Source organism: Crocodylus siamensis, chromosome 6 (genome assembly GCF_052110815.1).
Source record: "Crocodylus siamensis isolate JL-2025a chromosome 6, ASM5211081v1, whole genome shotgun sequence".
Classification (NCBI taxonomy): Eukaryota; Metazoa; Chordata; order Crocodylia; family Crocodylidae; genus Crocodylus; species Crocodylus siamensis.
The window spans coordinates 29,192,141-29,206,189 of record NC_143400.1 but is presented as its reverse complement, the minus strand read 5'-3'; the positions used below and the strand labels follow the sequence as shown (position 1 = coordinate 29,206,189).

At 47.5% G+C, this 14,049-nt stretch overlaps 1 protein-coding gene across 5 annotated transcripts in view; it reads left to right on the top strand.

Annotated features, from left to right (window-relative positions):
- The window catches only part of OGDH (oxoglutarate dehydrogenase), a 68,841-nt gene that overhangs the window by 23,123 nt on the left and 31,669 nt on the right, over positions 1 to 14,049 (top strand). Inside the window, exons 3-5 of one of the 5 annotated variants that reach the window (XM_090054882.1) lie at positions 1,996 to 2,184; positions 8,659 to 8,761; positions 13,926 to 13,970. In XM_090054882.1, coding sequence (XP_089911008.1) covers positions 1,996 to 2,184; positions 8,659 to 8,761; positions 13,926 to 13,970 — 337 coding nt within the window. Of the gene's footprint in view, positions 1 to 1,995; positions 2,185 to 8,409; positions 8,501 to 8,658; positions 8,762 to 13,925; positions 13,971 to 14,049 lie in introns of all 5 variants that reach the window. The other 4 variants (XM_090054885.1, XM_090054883.1, XM_090054884.1 and 1 more) reach the window with 4 other exon arrangements.

Sequence of the window (14,049 nt, the reverse complement as noted above, 5' to 3'; positions counted from 1 at the left end):
ACTATGTCAACCTCTTCCCCTCCCTGCACCCATAATTTGGTGGATCTGCTTGGGGGAGGGAGCAAGAGCTTTTCAAGGCAGAGTCTGGGTTACCAGCTCAGTGCTTGAGGCAGTGTTGATTTGCTTATTCCCTATCTTTTTATTTTTTTTTTTATTTTTTTGTGGTGTGTCTAACTTTGCTGGCTGTTCAGGCCTGAACTGCAAACTCAGCCCCTTTAAGGCGCTTTTAGCTCTCAAAATCCTGTTCTCCTCTGGTTCCTAGCCTTGGAGATGGGAGGCCTGGTTTTATTGATTGCTAGGTAGATGACAGCTGAGCAGAGAGGAAGTTTTTTAAACTAGCGTCAGCAGGGAAACCCTTTAAGCTGAGGGAGGCTTTTTAATAATGCTGGAGTCAGCAGGCTTTGTGCCTGACTCGCTTGGCTTTGGTCTCCTTTTGGTTTCTGGTTTCTCTAGCAGGGTTTCCAACACTGCGCCCCCCCCCCCCCATTGCCCACATCTGGGCAGACGTCTGTCAGCTTTTTCCACTGGGGACACATGTGGCATGGCTCCATAACTGACAGTGCTGCAAGCCAATGCTTGCTCTCCTGCAGTATCCATAAGACTTTCCAGTGCTCCCACAGGTTGTTAGTCTTGCTGAAGTCCCTGATGCCTGTGTGACAGTGCTGTGAAAGACAGGTATTGGTAATATCACAGTGAACCCCACCCTCTTGTATTTATTGGCATACTACATGCCCCCTTGGAAAATGCCAGTTTCCATTCTTTTTATTGACTTTCTTATACAGAAAAAATACCAGAGCAATTCATTTGTGGCAAAAAACCTCCAAAGACCCTGGCAGGTCAGAACAGTTTGAATGCTCCAGATTCATATTGGAAATCACTGGGTTTCTCTTGGCCACTGTGCATGAATATCTAACCATGCCAATATTGTGTGGTGCTCTTCAAAGGGTCTCGTGGCATCCTTGGGCACCACAGCATAATATATAAAAATGTAAGGTACGGGATCATGTACTGGGTCTGACTTGTATTTTGGCTGCTATGTGGAGCAGGCAGGATATGGTAGCTGTGCCCCTTTTATAGATGACCCCTTATAAGCTACCAGCTGTATCTGTGTGGAGCAGATGAACTGAAGATGTATAAAGAGCATAAGAACTATCGTGGCCTGGGTCGCTCCATAGTTCCATCTTTCCCAGTCTCCTGCGTCACAGTGGGCAGATGTTGGACGGGAGACCTGACCCTGGGAATGACCAGGCTTTTTCCCCATTTGTCTTTCACTTGCAGCCTTCAGCATTTAAGGCCTAGGATGTTCTGGTTTTTTTTGTTTTTTTTTTTAAGAGGCTGTGCCCCTCACTCCTGTGTTCAATAGCCACTGATGCCCCTTTCCTCCAAGAACATGTCCAATCCTTTAGTGAATCTGGTTGAGTGCTCAGATTCCCCTGTGTCTGGTGGCAATGAGTTAAATGACTTCCTGGTTGAAAAAGAACTGCCTTATGTTGGTTTTAAACTGACTGCCTACTAGTTTCATGTTGTGACCCCTGTTCTTGTATGGGAAGAGACCATCAGTAATAAATCCCTATTGACTTCCTCTTCACCACTTAATATTTTAGAAGCCCTACTCATTTCTCTGTTCAAGCATTTCTTCTAAAATGAGCAGGCCTGGCCTCATTAGTTTCTCTTCATAGGGAAACCCCTTCATACCAGTCATCCTGTTGCGCTTAACTGTACCCTCTCTAGTTCCTGTCACTGGCTAGTGAATTGTGGTGATAGATGGTTGGGGAGTGGGGCCAGCTGTCTCTCCAGTTACGTCCTGCCCTCTTTAAGCTGTCCCTGGTGTCATGTAGGCTACATACAAATTGTAGTTGTGTGGAGCAGCTCCCAACAGCTGGGTTATCCACTGAGTCAGAGGAACTTGTACAGCTATGGCATTGGGCGGATCCATGCATTTGAATAATCCATGCAGCAGATGGACTCATTCTGCTCTCCCTTCTATCTCTGCAGTCATGGGACATATTCTTTCGCAACGCCAATGCTGGAGCTGCTCCAGGCACTGCTTACCAAAGCCCCCCTCCACTGAGTGCCAGCCTGTCTGCACTGACCCACGCCCAGGCCCTTGTCCAAGCACAGCCTAATGTTGATAAGCTGGTGGAAGACCATCTCGCCGTACAGTCGCTCGTCAGGGCCTATCAGGTAAGAGGTGGTAGTGATGAGAGGCTGGTTCCTCTTTGCCTGGACCTGGCTCAGGGCAGCAGGGAATCCAGCCTGGCACTGTACAGTCGGTCTTGGGTCCTGGGCTATGCTTTAAGTAACTTGGCGAAAGCAAACTCTGTGCTCTGTTGTGTTGGAGAGATCCATCCAGGTCAACCTGTGAACTGAGGCAGCTGTGTCCTTTCTGACTGTTCTGTGTCAGTTGATGAGCAAGCTGCTAACCTTGGCGGGGGGGCAGGAGGAAAAAATCAGCTGATCCTTGCTAGACAATAGTAACATTTTTAAAGACATTGTCAGCTGACAAGGCAGTTGGCAGAGTTATTAACTCTACCCTTGCAGCTACCACTTTGCTCCATTCAAGCCCCCTGGTGAGGTTGTTCTCTGTCCCATTTTCTCTCTTTTCCTGCCCCCCCCTGCTTTGTCACCCATCTCCTAAAACTCCAAGTTACACCCCAGGGAATTATGTGCATTAAAAACTCAAAATGACAGACAGGAAAACTCAAAATTATGCTAAATTACTTTTAGTTTAATTTGTAAAAAATATATAGATCTATAACACTATTTGAACTTTCTTTAGAAAAATATATGCAGGTACTTTGTATGGTTGGCAGGTGGATGGGGAGTTGCAAAGGGGGTGTGTGTGGATTCTGTGGGATGTATACTTATTCAATTATGCACCTGTGCACATAATTATACAATTCCCCAGGGTGTATCAAGTGCAGGAAATATACCTCTATCTCCCTGATGGCAAGGGGCTGGGGACCATGTCCTTGCTGGCTTCTCCGATGTAATGGTTGGATTAGCGTAGACCTGGCTGTCAAAATCTTCCTTTCAAGAGGTGTGTGTCCCTAGCTGCAGAAGTCTGTGCACACTTTAAGTTCCATTGTCAAGGAAGCAACAGGGGACAAAAAGCTCCTCTTGCTCAGATCTTCCATTCAGCTGTCTCTAATTGCTATCTGCTTTGCAGTGACTCTTCAAAAAGGGCTAACAACTACTGTATTTGTTTTCATACAACACATCCACAGACTATAACACACACCTTGTTTTTGAAGTGGGGGGCGGAGATCTTTCCTTGTAAGGAGGGAGCAGAGCCTGCTTCTTGTCCTGCTTCCAGCGGGTTGCTGCAGATCTTTCTTTCGGTTTGAACTAACAAGTGGTAAAACCTGCATATAAGACTCTTCGATTTCTAGCAGCTGTTTTTTTGGGTGGAAAAGGCATGTTACATGCAAGAATATACAGACTTCTTATCCCTTTGTGGGCAGCCTATGCAGTAGGTTAACAAGTGCTGATTACCCTCTTATATCTCTTGCCACCTGTAGTAGGTGTCTGGCACTGTTGCTCAAGGGGAAACTCATCAGAAGTTATCTACAAGGTGGGATCAACCTTGTGCTGTTGATAATGGCCAGCTTTACTTCCTCAACTTTTCATAGATTTTCATAGACATTAAGGCTAGAACAGACCTCAGATGATCATAGAGTCCAGCCCCTCTGCCCCTGGGGCAGGAAGTTGGCTGGGATCACAGGATCCCAGCAAGATAAACATCCAATTGACTCTTAAAGGAGTCCAGAGCAGGTGATTTGGACCACTTCTGGTGGCAGTCTGTTCTGGGCGTTGGGGGCTTGGACAGTAAAGAAGTTCTTCCTTGTGTCCAGTCTGAAACGGTCTTGGAGGAATTTGTGACTTTTTGACCTTGTCATCCCATGAGGCGCTCTGGTGAACAGGCATTCCCTGATATCTTGATGTACACCCCTTGTATACTTGTAGGCAGTCACCAGGTCCCCCCAGTGGCTTCTTTGCAGTCTTCCTCCTGAAGACAAGCCAGGTAACATGCAATGATCTCCTTCTTGCCATGAGGCAATGCAATTCTTCTGCAACACGTTTGAGTCTTTTGGTTTTGCAGCATGAGAGACCGAGTCCAAACTACCAGCCTTGTCCTGCTTAGTGATAGATGAGCAGAAAAACAGGCTGCCGCTTGAATCTTCTGAGTCCATTTAGAATCTGTTTCCAGTGTCTTGTATGGCATCTCATCGCCATGCAGTTCCCTGCCATCCCTGGCTTGAGGAATGACCAAGCACATTTGCTATTTAGAAAAGAAGCCTCATTGGAGTCCTTTAGAATGAATGACTCATGTTTCTCAGCCCTCTCTCTCTTTTTTTTTTTTCTTCCTGGTCCTGATGACAATGCTGGGGAGGAAATCCAATAGAAGAAGGGCCAAGATTAGAGGTTTTAAGGTCCTCTATGTGTAAGTGGCTTGGTTTGTAGAGGTTTACTTTTAGCTTGGTAAAATCCATATTAGCAATGTTCCCATGGTTTTTCCAACCTTGTAATTCTATACAGACAGCCTTAAAAGCTATGGAGGTCTGTGCAACCAAACGTATGGGATGGTTGCCACTTTCAAGCACCTGGCAATTAATTGCTTTGACTGGATGGAGCTGGGGTGCCTCAAGTTTTAATCTTCCCTTAGTCTGAATATGCTTATTCATGGCTTCTGCATCACCACAGAGCAAAGTGCTAGTTCTTCAAGGGCAGGGAAACAATCCTAACCCCAAGAGGGCAAATGTCACGTCCTCCACCTTGGTGAAATGTTACACTTTGTCTGCCTGCAGATTGAAGTGTGCCTACTGGGGATAAGAAGAGGCCCATCTCCTCCTTCCTCTTGCTCTGAGCTGCTGAAGAGCTTCCTCCAGCTAAGCCAGGGGTGGGCAAAATGCTGCCTGCAGGGCCCTTAAATATAGAAAATTAAATATTTATCTGCCCCTGGCTGCCTGTCATATGGCCCCTGATGGCTTGCCAAAACTCAGTAAGCGGCCCTCCACCTGAAATAATTGCCCATCCCTGAGCTAAGCCAACCCTCCTTGGATTTGTGGCTACCACAGAACAGGACTGCTTCCATGGGGACCCAAGACCACATGGGGTTTGGCCAGCTGAGCTTATTGCCTCTTTGCAGGTTTGGTTTCATATAGCCTCTTACTTTGCTGCTGAAATCCAAAATTCGGTGGCAGTGCTTCTCAAGCTATTTAGACTTGAGGCTTCCCCCTTGTTAAACTCCAGAGCTCCAGCTCCCCCAGAGGGTGCCTGCTCTTGGCTTTTACGTGTTTCTTGACTACAGAAAAATATTAGAGCAATGCTTCTATTGCAGAGAACGTAGGTCATAAGAGGGCAGAATGGTCTTTAATACTCTGGGTTCCTATTTGAGACTTCTACAGATGATTCATTAGAAACCCAGGTGTTGGCAGGTTTAAAAGGGCTGGTAATTCATACACCCTTTAAAAAGCTCTCTCAGCACCCCATGGGGGGGCCCCCAGTTGAGAATCACCACTTTGGAGGCTTGTCAGCTTTAACTGGGGTTCATGTACCACTTAGTGAGTTCCCCTCACTTCATCGAAGAGCCAAAACAAATCAGCCCTTGAACCAAATTGTGACTAGGGCTCCCTGAATGCTCCTTTGGGCACTTTACATGTTCTCCAATGCGTTCTGATTGGAATACCCCTGTATGCTGCAATGCCTCATGTATTCAGTGTCCCCATGTTTCAGAAGGGTGGCAGAGGTGCTTAAACTAAACCTCATTGAACAAGCTTTAGTTAAAGTGTCTTGCTGTCACTTTGAAACGCCGGTTGCTGAATACACAAGATGCTGCAGGAGTTTTTAATTAGAGCAGCTCCCAAGAGCCAGTAAAATTAAAAAAACAAAAACAAACCCCTCTTTTTTTTTCCCCCCCCCCCTGCACATTTGTGGGTGCCCTTTATATATATATATATATATATATATATATATATATATATATATATATATATATATATATATATATATATACAAGTTGTCCCCCTTCCACTCACCCAGGATAAAGCAATATATAACCCCCATTACTGGGGGGGTGGTTTTGTGTGTGACTTCCATAGAGGAAAGGCAACAAATGCTTCTGGTATAAATCCCTCTTAGGCCCATATTTCACTGCTTTCATACCAGAAGCAGCTGTGCTGTTTTAAGGTTTAAACAATCACATCCCAGAAGCCAAGTAGAATGAGCTGCAGGGACTGAAGCAGAATGAGCTGCTAATGAGACATGAGGGCCACAGCTCTTAGAACTGCAGTCTCATTGGGGAATCGGTGCAATGGTTTGCAGAGTGTGGCTACCTAAATAGGACTAGAGAACTCTTTGGCAATGCAGACACTACTCCAGAGTCCCTGAGCTTGCTTCAAAATCAGCTGACAGCAGTTCAGTAAAAAGTGGTAGCATCCAAAACCTTAGTCGGGCACCCCTCCATCCCCTCTGGCTCTGTAGCTTCTAGAAGCTATCTTCTCTGTTGGGTAAAATGGCAGACCCAGAAAATTAAAAGCTTCTGACTCCGGTTGTAGAGGAGCAGCTGAGGAAGCATATGGGTGTGGCCACCACCTAATAGGAAGCTGTGGGCATGGGGAGTGGGAAACCACTCGCTTCTGATTTGGTGGGAGAGGAAGTGACATTGCTGATGATGTAGGCCAGGTGTTGGGTTGCCTCTGACCTTTGCAGCCCCCTTGTAGGTAATAACTGCACCATAGTCCCAAGTACAAGTGAGACGCTCAACTCAAAGCCTTAACAGCCTTAAGAGACTGATCTGTGTTGTGGTTCTTGCTATATTGGTACCTATTGCTTGGTGGCTTTTAGCTTGGCATGAAGGTCCAAGCTGATGTGAAATATTTTCCCTTTGTGGGTATCCTGATTCACTTGGAACAGGGCTTCTTGCTTCATGCTGTTTAGGAAGAAGAAGCTTATGAAACTTGCAGTGGGACCATCCTGAGTGCTTGAGGACACCAGTCCTGTTCTGCTTCCCCAGCTGGAACCTCTTGAATGCCCAGAGGCCTAGCTCCTTTCTTCCAAGACCTTGACTCCTGACCCAAATCTCCCTGCCAACTCCAGCAACTCCTGCCACAGCTTATCCCATCCCTCTTTGTCCTGTTCTTTGTATCATCCTTAGATCAACATTGAAAGACACAAGGTTGCTTGAGTTGCCAGCTCAGAGAGAGGCAGATGCATGGGGATCTACGGTGACTTTTCATTGACTTTGCTAATATGGGACAGGTATACTTCGACTTGATGTTTCCCATATGCTCTGTGCCTGCCAGTCTGAGAGCACTCTTTCCTACACCCCTGGCTGCAGTCTTTCATTTTATGAAGGCCCCAGGACAAACAGAATAGCAGCTAGTACTCTTGTCCTAGGAGCTGGTCCAGAAAGGGCTTTGGCCCTTTGAAGAATGCTTGTTTTTAGCTCAGGGCTGTGTGAAACAGGTGCCTCTCTTCTCTTGCTCCAGGCTGATAGTGGTAGTGCCACCTTTATCTCAGAGCTGATTTCTTTGAGAATTTTCCACAGGTCTTAGTTTCTGTACAAAGCCCCCAGTGCTGCATATTTCTCCTCTGCAAACCAAGTAGATGCAGGTCTAGTTGGAGCCAGAGACCTTATTTGTCCTAGATGGCATGTGTTTGATTCATGCTTCCTCCTTTCCTCCCAGCTTATGAAAAAAGGAGTTGGAACTGTATTACTTTGGGGGATCAACCCTGTCTTGGCATTCAAGCTCAGCTAGAGTGGCCTGAAAAAGACTGGGAGTGGCTAATAGAAGCCTTGAAGAGTTGCCAGTCAACATACCATACTGTCTCGCATACAGCACACCCTGGAATATAATAAGCACCTTTGTTTTTGAAAGGCAGAAGGAAGTGGGGCAGGCAAGATCTTTCCTTATAGTAAGTAACTGAGTAGCATCAGGGCAGGAGCCCAGCCTGGTAGGTATTCTGCTCCCTAGGGATTGTGTGCAAAGTTGCTTTCACTTTGCCCAGCAGAACTGGTGGTTACTATACATATTCTCACAGTACACACTCCAGTTTCCAGCCATTGATTACTTTGTGGGGGAAAGAAAGATGTGTGTGGGGAAAAATACAGTAACTCCATCTGCATTTTGCTTCCAGCTGTTAATGGGATTACTTGCCCCTGGACAGGAGAGAGGGGTCGTATCTGAAAAATTTGTGTCAGATGATTTCAGATCCTTGCCAAAGATGCACCATAACAGTGATTTGTGATAGTCTTATGACTCATTTATGCTAGCGATTTGACCAAGTTGGGACCTTCTTATTATACAATAGACAAATTGGTTTGACAAAGCAGGGGGGAGTGTGTGTGTGTGTCTCTTCTGTTACCATGGCTTTAAAATAATTACTAATGTATGTTGTTGCTTCCAGGTCAGGGGTCATCACATTGCAAAACTTGATCCTCTTGGCATTAGCTGTGTAAATTTTGATGATTCGCCAGTAACTGTTTCTCCAAACGTCGGTGAGAATTGATCTGCCAATTTAATTTGAATGTAACTTAACTTTTTTACCCCTCCCCTCCCCCTGCCCTTCCCCACCCCTCTTTTTTTTGTTTCTCCTGTCCCTTTTGGTCTCCACTCTCCTCTCCTTTCCTTCTTCCATTCCCGGCTCATTTCATAGATTCGAGGGCACCATGTAGCACAGCTCGATCCACTGGGAATCTTGGATGCTGATTTGGACTCGTCTGTTCCAGCTGATATAATCACATCCGCTGACAAACTGGGTGAGGGCTTCTCGAGAGCAGTTTGTGCTGCATCGCTTGAGCTCCTCTCTCACTTCTCAAGGCTTTGTAGGTAGAATGCTTCACCAGGGCTGGCCGGGGGGAAAGGTCTCAAGTTTCCTTAGAAATGATCACTCTCCAAATTGTCTAAGTCTGAAACCTTGGCTTTACCACATGGCTGCCAGGGAAGCCTAGTGACCCCTTCTTGCCTCAGGGAATGCTCCTCTTCCCCAGATGGAGAAGCTGGTTGTGTGCTTCCTTCACTGCAGTCATTAAGCGGATTGACTAATCAACCCAGTGGGACCAAAGCTTGCATTTCCATGGAAATGCCAAGTGGTTCCATGATGATGGTTCTCTGGGATTCTTCCCGTTGCTACTCGGTTCCAAGGCAGTGCAGCTACTGTCTTGCCGATGGGCTGATTGCCCCTGCAAGAAGAAGCCCATGGTGGTTGAAGAAGATGGGAGCTTTGCTGGGGTCCTCTATGCCAGGAGAGTGTAGTCAAAAGACACCTTTCCTTGATGTTGCATTCTCTAGTTTCATTCAGATGCCCGGCTCTGACTCCTTATCTGCCAGTGATCATGACAAGGAAGCTTTGGAAGGCATTTCCAGATTGACAAGAGAGGGTTAAAATGGCAGTGCCTCTAGATGGGAGATGCATGCATGTGGCACAGATGGATGTGTGGTGCCTGGTGCTGGCAAGTCTGTTCAGAAGGTGCCTCTCACCATGCTCTGTAACCTGCTGCCCTTCTAGCCTAACATGGGCTCTGGTGCCTGAGCGCTCTATCCACTCGCTGGTATTTTCTAATGGTTCATGGACCAGGTTCTGTAAGCACTTCTAAACGGCATGCTTTTAACTTAGACTAGAACTACCATAATGACTACTAACCTTTGATGTAATCAAAATATGCCTTAAGACTATAGCATGCATGTAAATGAGTTTGATCACCTAACCAGGGCACACCTAGAATCGCTTCCTCCTGGAATCTACTGGGGAATGGGCAGATGGGGGGAGATTTATTGGACTGTTTGGTGTGTAAGAGATCACTTCAGGGGTAGTTGTATTGTGGTATTGACGGTAATACAGCGTGTCTGAGATTTGACTATTTATTTTTGGAGCTACAGTGGGCAAGAGTGATATTGGAGTCATGTTACTGTATTCACTAGCATACCATATGCCTTACCCTCTTCCCCCCCAAAAAAAAAATGCTCTAAAGTTGGGGTCCATGTTTCAGGTGGGGGAAGTTGATTTCCTTTGCCGGAATAGGAGGACAAAGATGCCGTGTTGTAAAATGGTTGCTGGCTTCTCTCCCTTTCTCTGTCAGCAGGGAATTTAATTACTAACCCTGTCACAGCCACACTCTGCTTGCTTGGGGGCGGGGGAAGTGTACTGTATGCAAGAGAATATGGTATGCCGGCTGTTCCTGATCCTCCCAAGGTGAAAGCTTAGCTCTGGGAGAACTAGGCTTGCTCAAGTTGATCCCTTTTGAAAGGAAAGCACACATAATGACAGGTGAATTTAGGAAAACTTGTTGAGTTGGTGTACAAGCTGTAGGGTTCTGGACATCAGGAGGTTAGGACTTAGGGCCGTCCTTTTCCCCCAGGAAAAACAACTAACAGGCAAATTCTTAAGATGAAGCTTAGCATTAAATTAAGCTGGTGGCTATCATATGCAGCCACCTGTGGAAATGCACTTGATGTAATCAGTATAGTGTGAGTGTTCTGCATTCCCAGAACAGGAGATTTGCCTTTTAGGTCAAAGGCAGGTGACCGCTTGGTGAGCTTCTGGCACCTGGAAGCCTTGGACTGAAGCAGATGAGTGCTCAGTATTGGGAGGGTCAGTGCTGGAGACAAACCCAGAGCTATTAGAAGCCTTTAAGGGTACAGTGCTGCTAGCATAACAGCACAGAAAGCTGGCAATCTTGGATAAAGTGGCTGGTTTGGGCATCTCTTAGTTGCTGGCTCCCTCCCTGCTCCCCACATGTCTTCAGCTCCATTTTGGGTGAATCCAGGCTTGTTGCAGTAGAAATGGGATCTGTTGGCTTGGGTTATTGCCTGCCTGCCAAGACTCCCAAGGAAGAAGTCATCTTGCCTTTGAGGGGTGGTAGTTGTATACCCCTCTTGTCTGTCCCCTTCTCTGACTGGTAGCTATGGGGCTGGGGCTGGTGGGGGGGGGGGGGCAAACATTATCTCCCCTGACCAAACAAAGGGTCTAAGAACCCCCTGTAGTGGGTATGTGGCAAGGAAAGCCAGTTTCTAAGCTAATCCCTCTGGCTTTCTGCTTGGAAAAGTGATTTCCTAACAAAGTGGGGGGTGCTTGCAGGAGGCTATAGTTAATTGGCAGGCTGGATAATGACTTGGTCTTTAATTTCTCCTAAAGGCATGAGAGATCAGCTTGGAGATGACAGAACAATCTGCTTGGGCAGAGCTGCCATTAAGAAAAGAATTGCTGTGATCTCTTGCTGCTTGCTTGGTTTTTGTTTAGCTGATGGGCTGTTCCCACACTTACCCTCTGATCATGTTAAGGCTGAACTCTTGGAGCCTGTCTGAGAGTGTCTTGGCGGGTTTCTGGCACTTGAATTCCAGCCTACCTTTAGCAGGCTTTTTTTTTTTTTCCTTTTGGAAATTCCACCTCAATTCCTGATTTAGGAATGGTAAGTGGTGTGAGAGGGAGTGTCAGCTGGACCTATTGCTCTGCATGCTGTGGCTTTTTCTCCCAGAGTACAGTAAAGCATTAGGGCTGGAGGAACTCTGGATGGAATTGGTGTGGCTTGCGGGATCCAGAGGTGCAAATACATTTCCTTGCCCTGCGTTAACTGAGATACATTGGTGTCCCAACCCATGCTATGCAGCTTGTCTTCTCCATGATGGCTCTGATACCTCCAGGCCAGGCCTCAGCGGTTGCTGCTTTTAGCAGTTCCTATGCATCTGGAAATTGGGTCCCCTCCTGGTGGCTAAGCTGTGGAGAAATTCCTTTTATCTGCAAATAAGGTGCCTGAGTAAATGGAGGTGACTTCCTCACTGTTCATTGCTCAAAACCTGCAGGTGCTGACTTCTGGCCTGCTCATTGATTTGGACGAAGCGACCAGGATGGCAATCCTCTCAGCTCTTGGGAGATGTTGAGGTGGCCAGGATGAGTGGACAGGCTGCTTGTGGGAAGTGTGTCTGGAGGGGTGGACTGGAAAGAGGGGTGGGGAGTGAAAGCCACTTCTCTGCAGAAACCGTGTTACATGAAGATACATTTTCCCCCCCCCCCCCCCGAAATCTGGGGCAGGATCAGCCCTGCATAAACCATCCCAAACAAATCCATTGTCCTACCTCTTGGCCAAACTACCATCAACACTACATGAGGCATCACACCTGAGCCTGCTACAGAGAAAGCAAGGGACCATAGTGGCCAACGTCTTGCTGCTGTGATAGAAGAGATCCCTCCCCTGCAACGCTGGCCGAGTAAAGCAGACCATGCTGCCCCTTCCCCATACCAATCTGACCAAGGTGTAAAAGTCTTTTCTGACCACAAATCTGATGTTGGTCTGATCTTGAGCAGAGGTGCCAGGCCTCTAATGAGGACCCTCTAGGTTTGGTCCAAGCAGGAGCACTGTCATAGCCTAATCACTGTCCCCAACCTGGGATGCAGCCAGCACCCAGGAAGCTGACGGAAGTTGTTTGTCACGTGATTTGGCCCCTTGAAAGCACTCTACCCTGACAGAAGTACGTAGCTGCAGAGCACTTTAAAAGTGCCTGATTATGGGACAAATTAGCCCTCATTTAATGAGGGTTCAGCTGAAGATACTCCAAAGCAGAGCACCTTCACTAAGTTCTGTTTGTCCCTGTCTGGGAGCAGGGCTGGGCTGCATCAGTCCAGCCCCACCTCTGGTGCTGTCTTCAGGATGAGAGGGGAGGGAGCTGTCTGGGGTTTGCCCAGCCTGTGCTGGCAGGTGGATCAGAGCCCTGTCCCCATCTCAGGAGCTCCAGTCTACCCACCCTACTCTCTCCAGCACAGGCTGGGCAAACCCCAGATGGAGCCCCCTCCCTTCATTTATTCCTCCCCACCTCCTGCCCATCCTGAAGACTGTATGGGTGGGGCTAGCGGATCCAGGGTCACCTAGATGTCCCCTGGATTGCCCCTCCCCCACCGACTAAACGGGGACCATCTGTTTGGGGGGGGGGGTTGCTGTAACTCGTGCTTTCTGCATGTCTGTTAGCATCCCCAGTGCCTCTGAGGGAGGCTTGAAAACAAGAACACACCTGATGCAATGACCTAGTTTCTATTGCTTGTACTAGTGACAGGCTTATGATGTCCTGAGCACTTCCTCAGAGCTGGCTCTACAGAGAGCTGCATGTTGGGGGCTTTAGTAACATGGTACCAGCCAGAAATGAGGAGACCCAGCATGAATACACAGCCCGCTTCCTTTTTCCAGTGTCTAGCTGTCTTGGTGTTTGTGGCATAGTCCTTAGCAGAGGTATCTGAAAACTTTTAGAGATGGAGACCCCTGAGGTACCTTGTCCAGGACTGGAGTTAAGGTGCAAGGGTCACTTAATTGCCCTTCCCATCTCTGTCCATAGCTGTACTGGAGTCCGTTGCTCTTAGCAGCCTGCTGTCCGCAGATTCCCCGCCCCCCCCCCTTCCTCTTCAGGGGTGACCATCTAAACTTCCCCTAGAGCTAAACTACCCAGGGACATTGTTTTCTGTAGCATGATTCCTGGCTCGATCAACTTCTCCCTGAAATGCTTGATACCTCACCACAAAACTCCAGGGTGACTTGGCAGGGGACAGCGATGGTCTCTCTCAGGGGCCCTAGTCAGATGGTTGTCTTCAGCTGTCACACTTTGTTCCCTCAACAAGATGTGCAGCCAAGAGGAGACTTCAAACCATGCAGCTCAATTGCTACCCAGTGTCAATGCCGCCCTGGGCTCTTCCCCTCTCTGGCTGGCTGTCTGAAGTATATTCACCTGGATCTTTTTTCCCACCCCCTCTGTAGTGTGTAGTCATCCTCCATTCTAACCCTTTCTCCTGTGCCGGTTTGAATTGTATGTAACTTTTTTTTTTTACTTGTGCCTTCCATGGCTACTTTTTCACAGTTCCAGTGTTGTTTTTAAACTAACTTTGACTGCTGTATCTCTGTCTTCCTCCCTTCTGCAACCCACCTCTTCCCTTCCCCCACCCAGATCTGGCAGTGTTCAAGGAGCGGCTGAGAGTGCTAACAGTAGGAGGTACGCAAATCATGAGCCTCTAACCCCTTCTGGAGCTCAGGACTCCTTGAATAGGTGATTCGGGGCATGAACAAATCGG